General features: G+C 36.7%; 1 protein-coding gene across 3 annotated transcripts in view; it reads left to right on the top strand.

Annotated features, from left to right (window-relative positions):
* Positions 1–24,623, top strand: part of ZDHHC17 (zDHHC palmitoyltransferase 17) — a 72,620-nt gene that overhangs the window by 12,276 nt on the left and 35,721 nt on the right. For all 3 annotated transcript variants that reach the window (XR_013928969.1, XM_080392532.1, XM_080392533.1), the window contains exons 2-5: positions 6,690–6,793; positions 15,696–15,818; positions 21,851–21,928; positions 23,319–23,463. Coding sequence is in view for 2 of the 3 variants with exons in the window: in XM_080392532.1 (XP_080248658.1) it covers positions 6,690–6,793; positions 15,696–15,818; positions 21,851–21,928; positions 23,319–23,463 (450 nt within the window). In the remaining variant the exon portion in view is untranslated. The remainder of the gene's footprint in view (positions 1–6,689; positions 6,794–15,695; positions 15,819–21,850; positions 21,929–23,318; positions 23,464–24,623) is intronic.

Below are 24,623 nucleotides of genomic sequence, written 5' to 3' on the forward strand. Positions count from 1 at the left end.
CTTCATCCTGTAAGCTTGACTTCCTTGAATATTTAAAAGCTGGAGTGTGTTGTTCCATGATTTAGTCAAATTAACAATTGGCAGCTGCCAAAATGTTCATGCTAATTCTCTTTACTTGCTTAATGTTCATGCTAATTCTCTTTACTTGCTTTACTTCTACCAATGGCCCTGGAGCCAGTCTTTTTGGAGGAAAAACAGATTCAACCTGCTGTCCTTGTAAAAGAATCAGGTTTTTCTGTTTCTTGTTTAATTCCTCCTCTCTGCACCCCCATGCCCCTGCCCCACAATTAATTGAGTGGGCTCACTGTACCACAGCTAGCTTGAGTTAGACAACAGGAGCACGGAGCCAAGAGCCATGGGGGAGAGTGGGCAGAGAAATGACCTTTCTCTTTTAGCAATGGTAAACTGCTAATTTGGCTCAAATCAAGCTTGGAATTGTCTTCTTGAAACAGGATGAAGTAAGCAGAGATTTAGTGTTTACAACCTGCTTATTGTAAATTAGGGAGATTAGGGCCTCTGCTCTCTATTTGGGTTACCTGACTTGCAGCTGGGGAGGAACTGTTGTCAGTGGAGATCAAAATATCGAAAAATAAAAACCACTAACAGCAAATTCAAAGATGAAAAGTCAACTGAAATCCAAATGCATTTAAAGTGGATCATCGTTGTGAAATTAAATTTCCCTGGAATAAATGTTTTCATCATAAAAGGAAAAATAACACTTCAATATTGTTGAAGCCATTTGTGAATGTGGTGTATGTTCTAGGCTCAAAATGTTACGTTGTGACTTTATTAGCAATCTGTCATATGTTTGGAAAAAATCATAGTAGTTCTAAGGATTTAAACTATTTTCCTAGAATTTCTGTGAGGGGGTGTGCATTTAGAGGAGATTAATTCTTTCCTATTTTTGGTGAGAACTTAAAAGCCAAATGGTGACGGTGAAACTGACAGTGCACAAAGTTCTGTGAAAGGCATGATGTAAACATGATAAAAATAATTATTTTTCGCTTTTTAAAATGCTTATTTGTGTTCCTTTAATAATGCTGGGCAAGCAATCTTGGTCAGTATAGGACTTCTAAGCAGAGCTTTCTCTCTAGCAGGTTGGAGGAGTAATCTGTATTTTGTGTTTTAATCTTCTGTTAAAGTCCAAAAATAGATGCTGTCTGAATGTTGTACCTATGCTTTCTATCTAGCTTAGCTGCTGATGCAGAATGACTAGCACTGGGCAAACTCCCCTGACATCATGTCCCTGCAGTTGGTCCTAGCAGGGCTGAGCAGGACATGGCATGCCTGGGTACAGGCAGCAGTGTTCAGGTAGCCTGCTGCTGACTTACGGCAAGGCCCGTGCTTGTTGTGGCAGCACTGCGTGGTTGTGTGGCTGTGTTGAAAGCATTGTATTTGTTATCAGTGCGTATACAGAGAGATTGTGATTTATATTCACAGCTTTTTAAATGGCAGGTTTATAAGTTGCTATGCTAAACATTTAAAAATATAAAACTTGCCAGAGGAAGTGGTGGAAAAGGTTAAATGTTTGCTAGTTTTAAAGATTTGGCATGGTTTTATTCTAAGCCATCTTGTTTACTTAACTTGTAATGAGTGAATATGTGCAAGCATGTACGGGCTTAGGAGCGAGTTTTGATGTCTAAACAAGTTTTATTGACTAGATTGAAATCCTTGCATACTTAGGCTTGCTCTTTCACTTTTAAATGGTGTGTTGTGGTACTGAGTCCTTGTTGCAAACTTAATAGTTTAATATACTGTTGCAGTCCTTGTGATGGAGGAATTACCACAATGGTATTTGAAGAGCTTCTCTACTTTAGGGTTATGTTTGCAACGGTGTAGCACATAGTCAAATGAAACAATTGCCATACTGTTTGCATATTTTTTTTTTCTGATTCTTACTTTCCAAATAACTGCAGAGATACTTGGCAGAACTTGACCCCTGGCTGGATAGATACAAATAATTTGTTTACTCTTTTCTCATTTGAGCAACAGATGCTTCAGAAAACATTTATTTGCTGTATTATTGTATTAGAAACTGATTTTCAATTGCAGATTTTTTTCTTTAAAAAGGACATAATTTGGATTTGTGAGTTTTAAGAATGTGCTTTTGTGTTTCAGTGTTGTGCATAGAATGGCTAGGAGAGCTTTGCACTTTCGATTTTCAAATATGATTTCTGTTTTTTTCCATTGGTGTATATATAGTCTTTATAAAAGCAGAGGGAGCTAGCAGTTGTGTTCTGTTGGCTAGATATTGGTATATCACAAGCCATGACATCCGGGGGAAGGTTAATCATGTTGAATACAACAGTTTTCGTTTCCTGCTATGTTGATGTTTAACCAAACCAGTAGGCTTTGCAAGCACAGATGTAAGTAATCAAATTGATCTCTGAAATGCCTAAGGCTGTGATAGGGACTGCAAAATGAAAAGTTGAAGGTTCAAGGGAAGTGTTTGTTAGCTGTCTTCAGTAGACTCTGAGATAACACCTTGAGCTCATATCTGTTTTGGATTCATGTATTGTAGGTCTTATGATGGTCTCCTACTTCAGGCTATCTTATATTTTGCCTTGTCAGCCAAGTGCAGTGTGTAAGAACATTGTTTGCAGTGACTTGGTCCAAATCATGTATCACCAGGTGAGTCAGGTATTACTGTGATTCACAAAATACAGGTTCTCTTCTGTCTTCATTCCTGGCAGCTTATTGACTTAGGAACCCAAAAATTACTCTGTGGATCAGTCATAAACTAGGCACTTGCAATGCCAGGTAAGAGTTATATCCTGTAGAATGGCACCAATAGTAGCCAGCATGCTACTATAAGCCAACATGCAACTGTCAAGTTGCATAAATAATATTAAGTAATAAATTTTGACTCTAAGCTTGGGAGTCTGTGTCCGGACTGCAGAAAGCTGACTGGTTTGTGTGAAGATTCAGATTTGATATGCTTTCCTGGAATTTGTCTTAAATCATTTACTTCCAAAATGAGCAGTATTTGCATCTTCTTTTCAAGCAAATCTAAAGTCATCCATTTTTCCACAGTTCACACTGTGTTTAGGAGAGTCTGTTGTATGGTGTTGGAGGCTGTGATGTCTGTATATGTTTCAGGATTTTAGGGATTGTTTCAACTGTTCTTAAATGTAAAATACAAACTTAACTTCTTAGTAAATCAGGAAACATAGAGTTCACTTTCAGTTTATACTTGTGAGTCTTTAGAGTAAACAGATAGATTGTAGCTGCTAATGTATGTACTGGGGGAAAAAGGGAGAGAATTGTTTGCTTACTCATTTTGTCAGGCACTCATTTGCTTTCATCTCAAATCTGACTTTTTCATAATTTCAGCTGCTTTGCATTAATGTAACAAAATTTGAACATTTTAGTGTAAAAAGAGTAGTCCAGAGATGCTATCAGTATGAAAGGAGATTGAAATACGTATTTTTTAAATGAAATTAAGGGTACTGTCATTGCCTTCAAGTCCTTAGTAAAAGTAGTAGAAAAACTGTAGGAGGGGCTAAGGAATATAATCTCTCACTTTTTTGAATTTACATGGTTAATAGTTAATACCTAAGAGATTGCTGTGTTCCCATCAACTTTTTTGTGAAAGCATTAGTATCACAAGGCTGTGGTTTCATGGTCACTTCAGGCGGACATAAATTTACACTGCTGGTAAATGGGCATCTCTCTTGACTGGCTCGTATGGACTCAAGGGAACAACAGAAGGCTGGTTTGTCTGCTTGAAGTGGTCAGGGAAACACAGCCTAAGAGAAATAGTGTTCCCTGGTAAATTAACATCTGCCTGAAAAATAACCCAAGTTTCTCAGTTTGCTTTTAATAACTGTTAGATAACAAGAAGAGAGACTATTTTCCCCTTCTGGCAGCCATGGAAGGCAAAGAAATACATTGGTCTACTATCTTCACATCAAGGTGAATTCTCAGGACAGTGAATTTCTTTTGTTCTGGCCTCTGCCTGCTTGACTTGTCCTTTATAGTTTTTCAAGGTCTGAGCATTACAATTTGGTAACTAAAATCCTGCTGCGATTGTGTGGTATAATAATAGGTGACCAGAGATTGTATAAGTTCTGCTTTTCTTCTGATGTGATGGAAAAGAGAAAATCACGTTGGACAAAATAATGACGTTAGCATTCTCTCTTTTTTTTTTTTTTTTTTTTTGTAATGTCCTCTAGTATCTTCTTCAGCATCTTGACTCCAGCTAACACTCTGGCTTATCTAGTAGGTGGGGAAAAAAAAATGTTTGGTTAATAAGTTGCCTTCTTCAAATACAAAGCGAAACAGTTTCTGTTATAGGAAAAGAATTGATTGTAACATCGGATGTGGATGACAGCAGATGTCCTGTGATACTTTTAGGTTGTTTCTCCTGTAGAGATGGCAACAGAGCAACTTTCCTGCTGGGCTGGCAAGGCTTAGTTGCTTAATCTAGTCAGTCTTTTCAGGCCTAGAAAGAAAAATTGAATGCCACAAAATAGCATTGTGGTCAAGGAAACATGTACTATGTGAAATTGAAAGAATTATTTTTCTGAAGAGAAGTCTATGCATAAGAATAAATTGTTTTGAAAATGAAGACTTTTGCTGCACTGGTTCTCAGTGTTACTATGTTCTGCTTTTAAAGATCTAAACACTTGAATTTATTGAAAAATTTTAGTGTATAAAATGTTGTAAATGTTCTAGCTATATAAATGACTTAATTTTAGTACAGTTTGGTACTACAAAATGTACTTAATGCATTAGAATTTCTTTGATTTATTTTCCTTTTTTGAAATAGCTATATTGTATGTAACAAATACAAACATGCTTAACTGAAGTTACTTGGTTTTGAAGTTAATACTGAGAGTTTTGAGGTTTGCAACTAGACTGCCTTCTTGATAGTTTACTCCAAGGTCATGAATGGTGTAAGTTTTTAGACTTCTGTTTAAGTGGCACTTCAGCATGCTGAAACCTGGAAATGGATATTTTAAATGTGCTTTTCAGACTTAAATAGTCTTCTTCACCTCTCTAAAAGAGAGAGGTAATGCACACAATAATTTTAGAATAAAGTACCTTTGAAATAACTTCAGTGAGAAGAATTTGTAATGACTGATTTGACTGCCAACAGCCAGTTATCGGGAAGGCGTTTATACAGCCAAGACGAGTAAGTTCCAGGTTAAGAGAGTCAGAGCGCAGTTTACTTGTCTGCATGTCAGCTTGGTGTTTAAACAGCCATTGCAGTCAACAGAGAGCTGGTTAATATTACCACGTAGGTAGAAAGCACTTTGGCTGACTAGCCACAACTGGAAACAGTAAGTTACTTCTCATTGTGACCAACAGCTGCTTTTGCAGAAATTATTGCACAGCTCGGAGAACATGAGAAGTGGGGAGACCTGCTCATCTTGGCAATAGGAAGTCTCCCTAGCCCTAATATGTCTCTTGGTCACTTAAGCTAGTGGGGCAACGTATGCCTCTTGGGAGAGAGGGTAGTAGAGATTTGTGACTGAATCCTCGTTAAGGTTAGGTGTATTATATCATGGTTATCTTGACTCAAGATATCTCTATTTAAAAAAACCCCACAACTCTAATAATGAAAATGTTGATCACTTATTTTAATAACTAAGTGGAAATTGGCATCTTAAACACTTTTCATAAGATGTTTAAGAGTGTTTCCATGTATAGATTAAAGAAACAAAATTTATTCCATGAAATTATATGTAGGGGAAGACCAAGTAAAGAATACATTTTAATAACATCAGTTGAAATGCATTTTTAGGACTTTGAGAGAGCTTGCTTCTTTTTCTGCTTCACTGTTGCAGTTCTCACTTTTTTTATGTAGCTGTGCTGAATTAGAGAGGCAATCAGCTGTAGTACTTGTAACATGGAATACAATTAAGAAGCTGTGTAGAATTCATTGCTCAATTTCAGCTTGCTGTGTTGACTTTCACATGCATGCAGTTTGTAAAGAAAAATGGTATGTTGCTGCCTTGGTGATCTGTGAATACAATGTTTTAATATAAATGCTACCCAGAGAAGCAGTGACAGTTGAAGTGTTGCCCTTCAAAAGAATTAACTTTGTAGGGAGCTGTATCTGGTGAAGAGCACGTCATGGTTGTGCCATTTATGTTTGAGACCCATAGGCTAAACATACAAAGATCACCTCTGAAGCTGGGACTGGAGTTGAAGAATCAATAAAGTATCAGTAGGTTCTAGTCATTGTTATTAGTCATTCACAATTATTTATTTTCTGAAAGGTATTTAACTGTGCTATTTGAAGTATAGTATTTATTTGTACTAGCAGACTGAGATTTTGTTATTTTGTGGCCAGTAGCTATTTTTTTTCAGTTATGCTATGTTGTGTTTCTAAAAACAAACGAAAAAACCCACAAACCGAACCAAAAAAAGAAATTGCTGTTATTTTTTGTTAACATTCTATAAAAATACCCCAGCGTAAGATTTGGCAGAACTCTGGTATTACAAGTGGTGGTTTCTGGAAGTGTTTGCAATCTGTGTTGGGGAATATGGTGGCCTGCTTTGCAAAATATAAAAATGTGGCCAGTCGGCTTACCATGCTCAGATTTAGGTAGCTTTATAGTACGCTGAACTGGATACTGGTTTTGTTTTTCTTATAGATTATTTTTTAAAATATTTTTTCTTTTTTTCTGAGAAAGTTCACTAATGCTGGTGTTCTAATAACAAGTTTTTATTTTTTTTAGGAAATCAAGCCACAAAGCCATTACAACCATGGATATAGTGAATCTCTTGGACGGAAGAGCCACATTGATGATTACAGCACTTGGGACATTGTCAAAGCCACACAGTAAGTTTATTTTTGAGTATTGGACTTGTCTGTGTCTGTATTAGTTAAAAAACAATAAAATGTTGGGGTTTTTTTTATTTGCATAAAGTGGAAAGTGAACTGTATTTGTAGATACAGTGGTGGAAGACTTCAGAAGTGAACTCTACAAAATTAGCGTTAAGACATATTTATGAGATTTGTATGGAAATATGCGGGGGAATTATGTTAAGTTGTAAATATAGGTCATTGCTGCAAGAGAACATACGGTTTTCTTCCTATTGGTATGATGTTCATTTTCTGTAGGTGATGATTAAGAGGTAAGTGGGCAACACTGATATGCAAACATGAGGGTTTCTTTGGTTTGTTGACGTCAGTAGGTTGGAAGGAGTGTGGCTCTGTGTAACTTCCTTCATTGCCTCCAGTTCTGCAGTTTCAGTGCTGCTATGAAACTTGAGTTTATTGCTGAAATTGTGGGATTAAACCGTGTTCAGATTTAAGAATAGCATTCTTAATGAAGATCAGTTATACACATTTGTCTTCTACACAGTACCATAGTACATGCTAACTCACAAGACATTGAAGAATTGTCATGATGCTACTTTTTAGCTTGCTTTTACTATTCAGAAACCACCACCACTGTCACTTTTCTTCAGTGAACTGAGATGATCGTTTTGCAAGATTTTTATTTTTCTCGTACTGTTAATTTGAATGCTTAAACTACTGTGTATCTTGCTGAGCTATTTGTCTTTTTCTTCTTAAAGCAAAATTGTTCTTTCCTTTTTTTCCCTAAAAGGCATCTCCTCCAACTGAAAGCAGCTTTGCAGCTCTGCATGTGACACAGGCCCCTTTTAGGTTTAGGAAGTATGTACTTTCCTTCACTTTTTGAGTTGTGAGGATTTTAACTTCCTGAAATAGATGATGACAGACTGCAGTTGTTGCTGTAAATACTTTAATACTACAACCTGTAATCCTCATATTAGGGATTTTTAGAAATGAAAATTATGGCAAGCATCAAACTAGCTGCTTGAAAGCATGGAAATACAACAGTAGAAGTGGTTTGACAGGTTACCTGCTTCCATTCTTGTATGTTCAATGCATGTTTGAAACCCTAAAATGTATTTGTCCCCATTAGCCCTCAAATTTAGACTGATCTATGCTTTCAGTTGAGTCGTCATAATTATTTTCTGGTCTCCTCAAACAAGAATCAACAGGGCTGTTCTGAGTTACCTGTTATGTTCCTTTCCAGTCACGGTGAGAAGCGATTTACAGAGAGGATGACATCTTACCAAAGAGTACTATAGTTTTGTATCATAGCCCTAATGGTTAATGTCACAGGGAAGGGGGACTATCCGCATGGGTATGTGATCAGGTTATGGTACTTCCAGACAGCACTTCCCTGACTAGAGGGAGAACTCACCATTTTTGTAAGTATTTATGAGGATTTGAAGGCCATGTTATATAAAACAGCTGTCTTAAAGGGAAAAATCCCTGAAATTTAAGGCAGATAACAAACCCACCAAATAGCATAAGGCTTGCAATAAAATAATCATGCTAATATATTAATTCAGTGTTATTAAAAAGCTATGTAGTTCCTATTAAAAGATATAGTTAACTCACTTTTGTAGAAATATAACCTCTCTTTTATATAAATGAAAAATTATCCTCTACCACTTGTCCTCAAAAATCAGTATTCACTTAGACTAAAATATCTGCTGACTTTGTTTACTTTTTAGTTGGGGGCTAATATGAATAAGATACTACAAAAAGTTTTGTAAAGAAGGGCTGATCATCTGTGTCTCAAACTCCCCTTTCCAAGCAGTTCAGTAAGTTCAGGGAAAACGTAGCAAAATAGAGTAAGAAATATTTTCATTCTCTTGGTTTGGGTGTGTTTTTTCAGTCCAGGCATGTGTGGCATTCAGCATGGGATTGGTGGCACTCAATCTTCCCCAAGAGAATATAACAGGCTTCTTAGTGTGATGCAAAGAGTAGCTGGGTGCTTACAATTAGTCAAATGTAATTCTGTTGATCTCAAGAATGGTCTGGTAGCTAACTATAATAATGTTGAGTATCTTCCACTGTTAAAAGTCAAACTGATCTGTCACCCAAAATTATTTGGCATTTCATGTAAGACCACTTAAAGTGCAGGCTTTTCAACAGGCAGAAGGTGCATTTTGCTGTAGCACAGAATTGTTTGCTATTAAATCTGTGATAACCCAGGCAGGAAGCAGTTGTCCATGCCATATAAGTAGCTACTCAGTCATTTAATTTTTTTCTTAAACATTGTTGCTGTTACCGTATTTTATGTTTTGCATTAAGTTTCTCCTGTGAAGGTAACTATTACTGTTGCAACATACGTGAAAATGGGGAACATAGTTTCTTAAACTTTAAAAATGATGATGAAAAATGGCATGAAAAGGTTTTTAACTATACTTCGTATATGCTGTTTGAATGTAGAGTTCTGTTTTGAGATGTTGAGTTTATTGGCACTTGATTGCAGAGAAATAAAACAATGTTATTAAAATAGTGCATTTTCTTTTATGATTTTCAGCAAGAGAAAATAAGAGCTTGCAAGCTCTGCACATTTTTCCAGAAGTATTTGTTCATGGTTTCATATTGAACTGTTTGTGTGCTTTAGCTTCTTACTATAGATCAAATACTATTAATGTGCTCATACACTTTGAGCTAGAAATCTAATGACCACTTAGAATCAAAATAAGACTTTGTATAGAAAAGAGTGGTTCAGCTAATGTTCTCTTGCAGAGTTTATCAGTATTTTTTTCCCATTATGTTCCTGTTAAATTCTCCCACAGATGTGTGAGCCTAGATGTTTTATACCAAAAACAATCTCTGTTTGTTTTGCAGAAACTTGTGTTTGGGTTTAATATCTATTGCTATAAAGGACACTTCGCACTGGCTTTGTTATAAATGTGTCCAAGGGCATCTAGGTAGTGTTAAAAGTAGTAGCGTCTTAGCCTGTCATCTTGCAGTGATTACAATATGTGTATAATTTCTTGGCATCTTGTATTTGGCTATAGCAAAATTGTTTCATTTATATAAAGTTTCTGTTACATTCCTGAAAGCGGAAGCAGGCCACTCATATGTATTTGGAAATCTCTTTAAAAGCAGTGGTAAAAAAATCCATTCTTGCCTTTGCTATTACAATGGAGTAACATTGCATACTAATACTTCATTTATAACTGCATAGAAAGTCTTTGAATTTCTTCTGCCTCTACAAAAGCAAAAGGTGGGCTGTGTACTGGTTTTGCTCCTCTGTGATACCATTCAGTGCTCTCTCTAGAGCTGCAAGGAAATGGAGTCTTGTTAAAAAAAAGTCAGTCATTAGTGATATAAAAGTGAAATTTAACGGAGGTATGTTGAGTATGTTTATTTCTATCCTTTCTGGCACCAGTAGCCCTGTGTCATCCAAGGCTGGAGTCATAACTTTGAATATGATGTCTTGGGAAGGGTACCGTGTTAATGTAACTAAAGTTGCTGCCTTTTGTTTTGTTTTAAATACTTTAAGCCATGAAACTAAGGAAAAGTAGCTAAGGTCCACAGGTAGAGAAGTATATAATCAGTTATGACTAGGAGGACAAAATCTGACACATAGTAATCCTTGCATTGTGATTTTTAGTTCTGTTGAGACTGAATAAGCTTCTTCTGCTTGTAGTGAACTTGAGTAAATTCCAGCTATGCTGAAATTATGTTCAGTAACCATTATGAACATGGGTATTAAACATTAATGATATTAACAGTTGCTTTTGTGACTTCTGGAAGATTGATTCCTTGTGCTCAAAGTGTTACAATTTCATTATCAGAAGACTAACTTTTCTGTTAGTTTTATTCACTGAGATCATTCAAAGTGAAGTTGTGTGCATTGTGAAATAGTGCAGCATGAAATATGCTGAGTCTTGCTTAGGAAAATTTGTTGGATATGTTTGAGAACATGCTTTTTTCTTCACTATTTCTCATCATTCATTAACTGATAAGAAAAAAATAGTATACATATGGAATAATTATATTTGTTGAGGGTTGGCCAAAGTAATAATTACTTCTGGCTTTCTTCAGCTATTCACAGGAGAGGATGGGCAGACTGTGACACAGGTATGCATTCTTTATGCCTGGTCACTTATGCCCATGGAGTTTATGTTGCTGAAAGTGAAATGTATCTGAAGTTCACATGGAAGAGGTGGGATTTATATTTTTTTAACCACACCAGTAATATAGCCATAACTGCCTAGACAATTTAAGGCTTTGAAACATATGCAAGAGCTCAATTTCTCTTGTCTCTCAACATCACTGTTAACAGTTCATTAACCAACTCCTGAGTTACCCGTTTGCTGTTGGAGACAAAACTGTCTTGCTGTCTAGCACAAATAACATGAGAATGTATGAAAGATTTTGTTAGTACTTAACCACCATAGTTTATGGGAATGAGACTTCCAAAGATAAAAAGGATCATTTTTATGCTAATTGCGTTTCCAGTTGAAACAGCTTTGATTGGAGTTACAGTGATGAGGGAGTGAGCTCGTGACTTACCTACTGTTTGTTGGCATGGTGATGTTCTCTCTGAAGAGAGATTCCTTCCCAGTATTGTGGCCAATTTTTTTTTATTAATCACTCAGTAAAGCTGGCAGTGTCTATTTCCAAGACTTGATGTGCTTGCAGACAAAAGATTAAAAAATGCATTGCATACTTAAAATGCAAAAAGGCTTCTAGGATACTATTTCTGAAAGTATGACATTAAGAATATCTTTAACCTGCAATGACAAATAAAGCATTACAGGTTAGTTACTGAAATGGCTTAGAGACTATGATTTAGAGACTATGTGCAAGAAATGAGCTTGCACAATGGTATTTTTGCCCTGGAAGAAATAGTCCCATTTATTTCAGAACAAGGAAATGTCAATAATGTGCTTTAATTTTATTCCATATTGATGTTTGTTGCATCATCCTCTAGAATTCACCTAGATGCTGAAAATTTTTGGTTAATACATCAATCTCTTTTGAGGATTTGAATCTTTTTCTCCATTCCTCTTTCTGGAAGGCCATAGAGCCTTTTATGACAACAGTTTAAGTATGAGTATGCTAAGTGTCCAAAATAGATGACTTTCTCATTTTGTAATCTAACGGTGTGTCATGAAGCTTGGGAGAAGGCAAGGTGAAGTCAACTGCAGCAAATTGATGGAAGACAACTGTGGGTAGTATGTGGGAGAAGAGTGCTGCATATCAAGAAACCAAACTGCATCAGATTCAGTGTTGTATTTAATTGCAGAGAGCCTGCTGTTTCCAGGAAGAGGAGCAAATTGTTGTAAATTCCTAACCTTTTTTGCCAGACAGATTTGTCTGTCTAAATCCTTAAGTCCTCATGTGACAATTTAATAAATTGAAGACTTAATAAATTGTACCTCGCATGTTACATCATTTGTAATCAGTTATGATTGAGTTCAAGATACCAAAATAAATTGCTGGGAACAGGCAAACTGATGGTGACTTAAAAAGTTGCTGTATACCTCATTCTCAGTTCAACTTTTGGAAAGTGTTTTGTTTTCCTGGGAAGGCTCTTCTGATGTGTTGCAGAACTTCATGATTGTTTTGTGGCCAAGCAGTAGGAAGTACCTGTGACTTGCAGTTTGCCCTCTGGTGGGGAGGGGAAGTCTATGATGCTATGCCTGGAGAAGGAATCCCTTCCTGCTACCCCTTGTTATATCTGAACCCATGCAGTAGTCTTTGCCCAGGACCTTGCAGCAGTGTATGGGTGAATTCTAGAGGGTGGTATTTGTAAACATCAGTGGAGCATAATCAGAGGTTCCTATTAGGGCTTATGCAGGGGCATTGGCGACAGAATTCTGCCGTAGTGGGCTGCAGAGTCGATTCACAAGCTTGCCACACCTCTCATTTTCACATCTCTTGAGCCAAGTTCTTCAAAAAGCAGCATCACATTTTCTGTAAGACTAGAAATTTGCTTTAAGTAAAATAGAAAAACTACTCAAACAATCCCCCACCAAACCCCCAAAGAACACCTCCCTGCCACACCTCCCCACGCTGGGGCAGTGCTGCTTGGTTATACCTATCTTAGTAGCCTGGTCTAACAAAAACTTGACTAGTTGTAAGTGGCTGCTTTCAAGGAGGTTCATTTTGTGTTGTGTAGTTAACTTGATAGGACGCTCATCTAAATAACTTGTACAGTTTACCATAGCTGACCGATAGTAATGTTGTGGTTTAACTCCAGTAGGCTACTGAGCCCCACACAGCTGCTCGCGCTCTCTCTCCCAGTGGGATGGGGAAATGAACCAGAAGGGTAAAAGTTATGCACTGATATAAAGACAGATTAATAAGGAAAACAAAAGCTGTATGTTCAAGCAAAGTAAAATAAGGAATGAATTTACTAGTTCCCATGGGCAGGCAGGTGTTCAGCCATCTCCAGGACAGCAGGGCTCCATCATACCAAACAGTTACTTGGGAAGACAAACTCCATAACTCCAAATGCCCCTGTTCCTTTTGCTTGCCCCAGCTTTTATTGCTGAGCAGAGTGTCATGTGAAATCTCTTTAGTTATCTCTTTAGTTAGTTAGGGTCAGTTGTCGTGGCTGTGTCCACTTTCAGCTTCTTGTCCACCCCCAGCCTCCTCACTGGCAGGACAGTGTAAGAGTGCTCTGTAACGCTGTGTAAGCATTGCTCATCAATAGCTAAAATCTAGGCATGTTATCAACACTGTTTTGCTCACAAATCCAAAATTTAGCACCATTGGAGCTACTGTGGAGGAGCTTAATTTGATCCTATCCAAAACTAATACATGTAAGGAAAATCCTAATCCATTACATGAAAGGTTTACATGATTGACTCTTACACTTTATAGATGTTAGCATTATTGTCCTTTTACATTCCGTTTCTTTCAAATAACTTAAGTATTTTAGTAATATAATTCCTGCTTGCTGTGTGGTACTACTTATTTAAGCAGGATGAGATTTAGCTCAACTCAGCCTTAGGCACTATGCTTTTTTAGCTGGTGACTACTAAGCCTAGTAGCAGAGCTGTAGGTCAACAATTTCTTACATTATGGCTTTAGTTAGTTCTTTAAATAAAGGTAGCAGGCATGTCTGCAGTAGGAAGGGTAATCATAACAGCTGACTGGAGTAGAACATCTTGTCGAGGAAGGTGTGTTTTGTTATTTTATAAGAATCACTTTCCAGGTTACCTCCCGATGTTGTAATATGCTAGCGTGATGTTGCATTGCAGTAAGATCAGAATTTGCTGTCTTGCTTTCAGATACCCTTCTTTTCTCCACCTCTTCTACTACTCATTCTTGGCTGACCTGGCTTTAGTAGTGTTAACTATTGCAGTGGCCCTTTCAGCCGGGAGGGGGAAGAGTCAGGAATGGTACATGTTAAGCCATTTGAACAAGCACTCATAGGGCCACACTGCTGATACGGACTTGGATTTGGGAGATAGTGTGCCTCAAAACTGGCTGGGCTTTAGACCCTTATCAGTTTTCTTGGCAGTTATGTGTGTCTGAGTATGTGAATCTTATTTAGCTGGTTGCATACTTTTAAAGTCTTCATAAACGTCTTCCCCCTGCCCCAACTGATTAAAACCAAAGCTTTGTTGTCAAAATTATTCATGACTGTTGCTTTATTACTCAGTCTGAGGGACAAAATTTTACAGGCTTGTTGCTAATCAGTATGTGCTGCATGCAAGTCTTTGTTCTGATGTTTTGTAATGTCTGGAAAGATTATAGGTGTGACAGCAATTTCTAGCATTTTTCTTAATTTCTAATGCAACTTTCCTAAGAAATTGAAAGCAACACATTTTAAGTAAGCTGTTATGTTCAGTACTTTTTTTTTTAATAGTTACCAACTACTTTATGTGCTTCAAACCTGTGATAGATTTGGAAAGCATTCCTGAGGAATCTATTCAAATACATGAAAGAAAAAGAATATTAACTACCCTGGAAAAAAGGTCTCTGCATCAGTTACACAAGCTGATCAAGCGGAGTGAAACGGCCTTAAGTAATCTGAGGCTGTCTGTTCTGCAGAAAGTAGAACATAGAAGCCATGTAAGAAAAACTTGCCTTAATTCCAACTTTGAGAGACTGTTCTGACTTCTGCTAGAGCAGAATTTTGTGTCACAGGCATTGACCTTGATTTCAAGGTGTGCCCACACATCAGTCTCCTCCTTGAAACTTGAGAAATCCCTAGGGTTGTACAGGTTTTGAAATGTAATCTTTACTTGCCCTTTGTTATTTAGTGGTGGAGTTAGTCCTACGTGAGATGCCTAGGTGATATTTATGCTTCCTGATTTGTTTCAACTTTCAAAATGTATGCAGAATTTCTTTTCAAATGAAGGTAGCTCACATTTAACAGTCATCTTTAATGAAAGAATTAATTTCTATTAAAGTGCAAAACAGAAAATGGTACTGACTTTTATCAGGAAGATGGCCATTTGTTATCTGAGAAGAAAAATGGGAAGTGTTTGACTTCTGTTAGTATTTGTAATTGACCCAATGATCTTGTCATCGGCTGAATTTTAGGAAGATACTGTCAGATCAGTTGGCTAAGCTATGTTGGTCTTCAAGAGATGGAAAGGAAGGAGAACACTGATGGGAGAAACAAATGTAGTGGAGTCCCTGGGAATAGAAGAGTTTTACTTATACTTTGTTTACTATTGATCAATATTTTGCCTTGCTGTGCTGTGTAGTTTTCTGTGGAGGCAAGTTTTCTGTGAAATCTTGAATTTATTAATAAAAGTTCTGCCAGTGGAAGCTGCTTGTTGCAAGAGATCTGTAATCATATATAAGTAAAAAGTAAAGTTTCTTCTTTGTTTCCTTTTGGTTGAAGCTTTTGGATTGCGACTAAGTATGGTGTTTGCTGAATGTATTTGTGTCTAAGGTAATGGCTTTGAAAAATCTTATTTTCTTCTTCAAGGTATGGAATATACGAACGATGTAGAGAATTGGTGGAAGCAGGTTATGATGTACGACAACCAGACAAAGAAAACGTAACGCTTCTCCACTGGGCTGCAATCAACAACAGGATAGATCTGGTGAAGTATGTATTACATAAACTAATCATGTCCTTAAAAATGTTGATTTTTTTTTTTTTTTTTTTTAAGGCATTAAATAGTACTAAATCTCTTAAAAATCTCGAGTTTTGGTTTTGAAATTTGGAGGAGGAGGGAGAAGTTAAAATACCTAATGTGCATTTTGGCAGCAATGTTTTGATGACCCAATTAACAGAAATAAAACCTGTTATATGTCCAGAAGTCAAGCTCAGACTCTTCTCTGATGAGATAAACCTGTGGAACAGCCATTCAGCTGCATATGCAATTTCTTTATACCATGATATGCTTGTTGAAATACCAAATTTATTTTTTGAAGAGGAAAAGTTTGATGTGGGATGATAGTGGAAGGTTTGATTAAGAAAGATTAATATGATGCCAGGAGCAATTCCTACTTCATTCAGCATTTTGAGAAGTTCTAACTTAAATAACTTTGCATTTTAAAAACACAGCTGTTACAAAAGGTTACATTGCAGCACCTCTCCTTGCAAGTATTAACAAAATCTTTAATAGTGGGAGCTGTGGGATTTGGAGGGTTTTTTGCTTTTCAGTTTATAAAATCTGGAACATAATATTTGAGACTGTGTTTTAAACCCTATTTTTATCCTTCAGAACATGGATAGCTTAAGGGGTAATTCTTAGTACTTGCTGTTTTACAAATCATGAGTGTGTATAGAACATGTTTGGGTTTTTTTCTCCACTTGTAACAAAACAATGAATTAAGTACATGCAATTAAGTCCAAATACACAAAAAATATCATTGAATCAGCAGGTTTCTAGAATATTTGACATAAACTGCACATCTTCAATCAGTTCACTTTTCAATTGGTATAAATGTCATGTTTTCAATCGGTCCACTTTTCAAAACAGTCCTTATTAGTAAATGTGTACACTTACACATAAAAACAAATGCAAAACCTTCATTTAAGCACATTCTCCCTATGTATGTCCATCACCAGCACCTTTATCAGAGCAGATCTTAAGTTTCTAGAAGATTTCAGGGTAATGTTTCTCATCTTGTTTTTAAAGGACTTTTTGTGTCCTGATGCAGTTCTCTTAAAGGAAGGTTAAATAAAGATGAGTAAATAGATAAAAATTTAGATCTGATGAGAAGGAACTTTGGGCCCTAGGGGATAGGAAGCTAACTGTGAACCAGCAATGCAGCCTTGCGGTCAATGGTATACCGGGCAGCATTAAGAAAAACATTGCCAGCATGTTGAGGGCGGTGATCCTCTCTGTCCAGCTGCTGCAGCTGGATGCCTGTGTGAAGTTGTGGGTTCCCTTTTGCAGGAAAGATAGGGACTTACTGGGGTGAGTCCAGTGCAGGGTCTCAAAGATGGTTAAGGGACTAGAACATCTTACATGAGAGGGGGTTGAAAGAGCTTGGACGACAGCCAAGAGAAGAGAAGACTTATCTTGTCAATGTAGGGTCCTCAAGGAGGATCGTAGCAATGTATGCAAGTCCCTGAGATACCTGTTAACATAATATCTGGTAATATATAATGCCTGGGATCTTTCCAATGTATGTAAACACCCGATGAGAGGGTGTAAAGGAGGCAAGAACCAGACTTTTTTCAGTAGTGCCCAGGGCAGACAAGAGGCAGAGAACACAAATTGAAACACACATGAAATTCCATCTAAACATTAGGAAATACTTATTTTACTGTGTGGGTGACTGAGCACTGGCACAGGTTGCCTGTAGAGGCTGAGAACTCTCCATCCTTGGAGATATCAAAACCCAACTGGACATGGTCCTAGCCAACGTCATCTAGCTGCTTTGATCAGGGATGGTTGGGCTAGATGATCTCCAAAGGCTCCTTCCAAACTAAACAATTCTGTGAAATAGTTTAGTGATTCTGAAAGATTTTATTTTTTTATTAGACACAACAGGTTTCGTGTCTCTGTTGTGGGTAGAAGCGTTTCATGGAAACCATAATTCTGCATTTGGTATCTTCCTTTCATTATAAGATAGGTAACCCGTGTGCTTTCTGGCACGCTAAAAGAGAGCCTCTTGCAGAAGTGATGCAGGACCCTGGCTTACCTTTATAACCTTTTTTGTGAGAGTACATTTTAGACCTTATTGTTTTCTTCCTTTTCATTCAGTTTTCCGTCAGGGTTGTCCTGGGTCTTTGTGGCTAGCATTTTACAATTTACAACTGAAATGCATAATTTTTTTCAGATAGCAGTTTTTCTTTAAGAAAAGTACAGCATCTAAAAGCAGTTGTGATATTTCAAGCTCACTTTTTCATCCATCTCAAATTCTTAATGAATTATGTGCAATGAATTGTTCATCTTATTTGAGCTGTTGGAAGGCATATTTGCATTACAGATATTCCATCTTTTGCATATGTCTTTACATGGTCTGAAAAGTAAATGGCTTTGAGACAACTATCATCATTTGAAAATATCAGAATGTCACAAGGCATTTGGAAAAATAATACTGTATTGTGGATGACGTTTCTGTATGTATAGTTTCTGTATTAGTTTCACAGTGCAGTGAATCTATCTGTGTGATTTTTGTTTATGACTTAATGCTTTAGTTCACTAGCATTTTATGTATTCTGCTACTTTTTCTTTAAAAGAAAAAAAAAAAGAAACCAAAACAAACCAAATACAACTGCCCAGAAATATTTGCTTGAGGATCTTCTGTCTTTCACAGAGTAAAATCAGACCAAATTTTAAGTTCCCGGTTAGTCCTCTTTTGAAGCTAAATTTGTGAAAGAAGTACTTTAACATGTGAGTATTTTGTGGTATATTTTACCTTTTTTGTCCCCTCCAAGTGTGTTGCTAACAATTTTCTGCTGTAGCAATTATATTGGACATAGGATTGGTTGAAAATCAAAATGTCACATTCAGGTAGATGGAAGTCTGTGCTTAGATCTCCATCTGAATTTCCACTTAGGTCTTTATTATATGTTAGGAAGATCTCTCCACCTACGTTTGAGTGCTGGAAACTTGTTCTCAGAATTTTAATGCAACATAACTTTAATTGCACCAGCTATATCTTTTTCAGGTTATATTAGTGAGCCCTGATAATTTAATGTTCTTTAACGTGTCTAATTCTTCATTTTCCTCAACAATATATCAAAGGTGGTGTTCCTTCTTGATGCATCTTTACCACTGTGACATACTGTGTTGCATTTTCTTCCTGCTGTTTACTAGAGTGCATGGGACTACTGATGTGTTTAAATGTATCTGAGATTCATTCCTCCTAATGCAGTTCTTATGCTCTAAGTTCACCTATCTTCAGGGGGTCTTGATTTATTTTAGTTTATATCACCCATCATGCTGAGTGCTCTCTCACTATTTTGTGAGACACTGGTTTATTCTGTTTCCTTAGAATGAAATTATTCTGGGGTTTTCTTTTGCTTTGATCCTATCACATCTTTCCACAAGTCTCCACTCTATTTCTGCATTCAGCATAGATCACAGTGAAAGCCATTGATACATTATAAGGAAAACTGAAACACCTGTTCTTATTTCTATAGGATTGGGGATGAGTGTCAGACATACAAAACATAATGCTTTTTTCATCATGACACTGATTTATTGATCTCTCTTCAACTCAGTTTTGTAAAAATTAAAACATTGGCCTCATCTCTCTACAGTTCCCTACTGTCTGGATTTCCCCATTCCTTGTGTCAAACTTTCTCTGTACAAGAACTTCTGTTCTACTTTTCCTCCTTCTAGCAACAGTGACTGCATGCACTTTGATTCCACAAGCATGGAATGCAAGCTGGGGCAGTTTTCAAATATCTGGCAAAGACTTAGTGATCCTAACGTAAAGATCAGTGGAAGTATTTTCTTCTTAAGGAGACCTCTTATCAGATCTGCTTACTTTGAATGTCAGTAGATTGCTCGAATAGGACTTGCACACCTGGCATCTTCTAGCGTGGAAGCTTCAATGACTCACTGAGAGTAGAATCACAGCATTCCTCCTTTCTCCAGGGACATTCTCACAAAGCACAAAATTCCTTCTGCAAGATCTGCCTAGACAAAGAGATTGTGTGGTCTGGTTTTGCAGAAAAATCTCACTGTTTATGTGTACTGAAACTGAAATACAGTGATAAATCTCAGCTTAGGCTAAGAACACCCTTAAGGGAACATAAAATGTTATTTCAGTGTACCATCTGGCAGGAGGTTGCCACCTTGTCTTTTCCCAGTTGTCAAATTGCAAGTTCTCCTTTCTAAATAAAACACACTAACCAGTAAGCAGTGCTGCTGCTCAGTAGAATTTCAACATATTCTGTGTTCCTGTGGGGATCAGTGTTTGGATGAAGACAATCTGTATACCTCCCCATGAGTGGCTGTCACATCAGCAAGATGGTTCCAAGCTTTGACTGTGAATTTCTGTGTTACCTTTTATCTAGACATGATTTCCTTGAGAACTCCTTCACAAGGCAATCTAAATAGCTTCTCAGTGTCTTTTTCAAATTTGTTCTTTGGTAGCTGTACTTCACAATAACAAAATTACGTTGTCCCTTTACCTTATATACGTCTCGTCTTTTCACCTACATGGGACCAAGACTTTCTTTGGTTGTTCTCATTGAGAAATCCGAAAGCTTAACTTCAGCACAGAGATTTTGCAATTTTGTTTCTTTGGTATTGAAGACCAGTGGAGTGGACTGTCCAACATTCATCAGAGCAGATCTTGTTTGTCATATAAACCAGAGTTTGTATGACTTCAGCATGTCTGCTAAAGTACTTCATTGTGTCTGGTGGCTCTAAAGCAAATGTGTGAAAGGACATTTCCTTTAGATGTTTTCCATGTGGACAGGTATAGCTAATGCATTTTTCAGTTTCTGTTCCTAAAGGTAACTTTTGGGCTGATTTTGAAGTTTGCGCTGTCTGAATCAATAAGCACAAAAGAACAAGAAGGTAGTTACTTAGAGTAATGTTTTTCAAAGTGTTCTGTTTGTTGCCCTTCTTCTTGCTGTGTCTTGAAACACTTAGAGGAAATTGAGGTGCCAGAAACTCAGTGCTGAAGATTTGAAGGACAGTTTGTGTGGGTGGGAGAGCAGCACTCATATATAGTGATGGGTATTTTGAAAGCAAAAAGTCTGCAGGTGCAGATACTTGAAATGTGCAAGCACTTAGGAATCTATAGCTACATAGTACTTTTCAAAGGTCTGTTAGTTTGTATAGTAGTGGATGAAAAACTAGAAACCTTCTGGGAAGGTGTGTTTTTAAAAAACATTGATTTCTTTGTGAGCTGTGCGTTTTCTTTACAAAGGACAGTATAGTGTCCTATATAAAAAAGCAAGGAAAACAGTTCACAGAAACAGTACAAATTACTATGAATATGAGTTGCTGCAGTTGAACATGGGTGACTTGTTTTGTTTCTACAAGTAGCTTGTCTTTTTATGGATGTTCTTCAGGGAAAAATAATTTCTAGCCCATCATTTAGAAGTATTTTTTAAATACTCAAGACGTTTTTGTCTTTTGATTAGTAACAATTGAGAAGTCCATAAAAGTCTTAGTACTAGGCTAAACACATAACTTAAGTGTGAGCTCTTGGAATGATGACTTCAGCAGGGCTATTCCATACATGCTGCAAGTTGAATTGTATATAATTTTGCTATTCAGCCAAATGTGCTAGTCTTTAGCTAACATTTAGCTAAATATGCTAGTCTTCTGCCAGCATATTCTTTTACCAATAATTCAGAGTTCTTAACGCAGCAACCCCTCAATATTTTAAAAGGATCCATTTAATTTAATACTCCTGTGGCAGCACAGTTTATACCAGTTTATGTAGCAATTACTCTGTTTTACCTTAGAACCAAACTAGGAAATCTCAGCATGTTTAAAACACAGTAGGAAGCATCCCTACTGTCCCAACCCACATCAAAAAGGCAAAAAATTGCATGTGTGACCCCTAAAAAGGAAGGTTATACGAAGGCAAGGAAAGGTTCTGGTCTTCGGGTCTGTAACTGTCTGTGTTGCGTAACATCAAACATGCTTACTGTGTGTCATTTATGTTATCCAAGACAAGCAATAATGTTTACTATTTCTGTTATTCCAGATACTATATATCAAAAGGTGCTATTGTTGATCAGCTTGGAGGAGATTTAAATTCTACCCCACTTCACTGGGCAACAAGGTGGGGAAAAGTCTTCTGGAATTTTCTTTTCCTGTGTTTTTGCTCAGCTTGGAATTTGCTACTGATTGGTTTATGAAATTGCTATATTTTATGAGGGTACTTTGTACAAGAATTAATTCAGTCATTGATAACTGGGCACACTGTGAATGGGGAATGTTTGAGCTACAGGAGCTTTCAGCATATGGTTCAGTTTTTGCCTTGACTCTTTCTAATGTAGAGGAAGATGATTGCTATGATAAGACAAGGAGTAAAGTAAAATTAGAGTCTGTAGTCACCTTGGTTTACTCTTATTTTGGAGATCTTTATTTTGTCAGTCTCCTGAAGTTCAGCGACATTTGTGCAGATGGGGCTTGGGATGATTTTGTGTGACATTGTCCTTGCAGTGTTCTATTACATGTGTCAATTCTTTTTAAAGATGCACGTAAAATCAGATTTACGTGGTAGAAGGTGGTCTGAGAATGATGAATGGCTGGGAAAATTGAAGACAACCTTTGAGTAGTAGCTGCTCCTTCAGACAACCACCTAGAAATAGGCGAGAAAGGAACACTGTCCATATTAATATTTTTAACTGTAGACTGTAAAAGGTGACATAGAAAATTAGCTTTTAGAATATTTAATGTATAAAAATGATTATTTTTTTTAACTAAAAATGAAGACTTGCTCATTAGCCTCTGTTAAATGCTTTAGCTTATGCAATTCTTTTTGTTACAGATCATACTCAAGTTCTGTGTTAACAGTACAAAAGCTTGATTGAATTTCTTGGTGTTTGTACCTGTAATCTGTTCTATGAAGCATTGTCTGAAGCTGCTTCTGATGGATGGAAAAGGTCTTTCTGCTCATGTCAAAAACTCTGTACTGACAGTTAGGCACTGTGTCTACGAGAAGGATATACCTAGGCTCATTATGCCAAAAAGATGCTTAAGCTTTTAATGTAATGTGGAGGAAGTGCAGGCCTTCAGTTTTCCTTTTTTTTCTTCCTATTTTTATTTCACTACTATTTTTGATAGTAGAAGGATAAACCATCTGCCCCACAGAAAGTGAGAGTATGTAGCCAGTTTGGCATCTCTTAAAACAGTAGGTTTCATATGTTCATTGGAAGACACTACAGTAGACTAGATTTCTGTACTAAGAACTTAGGGGGTTTTGTTGACTAGGCAGTACACAACACCCTTAAGTGAATTGCATGTGATGAATCCATTGGCTGCGTAGAATTTGTTCATATGCTTACTAAGATCACAACAGTTGTTTACAAAATATGAGTCGAAGTGTGGAAGCTTCACTACTATAATTAACTGCGAAACATATTTGTTGTATTAAAATACTCATATTTTAATAGTTTTTCTGTATGTAGTTATTCAGTTGTTTGTTTTTTGTGTTTTGTTACATTTAGACAGGGTCACTTATCCATGGTTGTACAGCTGATGAAATATGGGGCAGATCCGTCGCTAATTGATGGAGAAGGATGTAGCTGTATTCATTTGGCTGCCCAGTTTGGACATACTTCAATTGTTGCTTATCTGATAGCAAAGGGACAGGTAAATTTTAAGTAATATAATATTTAAATTGATTCTACTCAAAATTGGAGTAGGAAAATGATTGAAGCCTATACCTATCATTCAGAAAATGCAAAATACTTGCCTTACTAAGTATAAAAATAATTCAATGTCTTTTATTGTAGACTACAGTATTGATGTGCCACCTGCCAGACTTAATTTCCTCTAATAGTGGTCTGAGTACTTTGGCTTTAATTCACACCTGTCTAGTGTAGTATATGGAAATTCTAGCAGTTATTCTTTTACATTCTTTAGTTCTAATTAATTTAATCTTTAAATGTTAACAGTGATGATAATAGCAAATATTTTAGAATTCTTCATAGAATCATCAGGTTATACATGGGTAAAGAATCTAATGAAAGAGTTGACATAGGTCATGACTTCTTTTACACCTCAGTCTGCAACTTTTATTTATTGCTGTTATTAATTTTGTGTTTAAATAACAAAAACCAAAACAACCTAAAACCTTCTTGCTAGGCTCTTATGTTACTGCTAGATCTGTAAAGTGTGTATAGCATATGTACTCATTACTTGTTGTCTCCCATCCTTCATTCTGTATGCCAATGTTCATGTTCACCTTTATGCTACTCACTCTATTATAATTTGTAGATTTATTCACCCACAGAAATGTGCCTGAAGCACAAATTTTATTTACTTTGTAAACCGTATAGAAAAGTCAAAGCCCTCCGCTTGTTTTATGGTCTTGCTAATGCTGTTCACACTTCGGTATTCTGCTTATTCTTTCAACCAGCAAGTGAGAGATGATCCAATGAGTCAGATAGAATGACTATGGAATCAGTGGCTGTGGTCTGTGTAAAACAAATACTAAATTTGTTGCAGAAAATTATTTGTGCCTTTACATGCAGAAAAAAACCAAACTATTGCTCCATGCAGTATTCGGTCTGTATCTGAGAACTGTTTGGTGAAAAAGTATTTAGTGTATGCTAGAGAGTAAGCTAGGCATAAGATATGACTGATCATATATAATTGCTGTTTTGTAAGAGATAATGATTAGAGAGAAATGCTTTTTCATCAGGAACAAGTTTTGTATTTTGTTCACAAATTACGTATAATTGTATGTGGGTTTTATGTTACCAGACAGATCTTGCAGATGTTATACAAGTGTGAACTTGTTTAAAACA

Source organism: Falco punctatus, assembly GCF_963210335.1.
Source record: "Falco punctatus genome assembly, chromosome: 6".
Classification (NCBI taxonomy): domain Eukaryota; kingdom Metazoa; phylum Chordata; class Aves; order Falconiformes; family Falconidae; genus Falco; species Falco punctatus.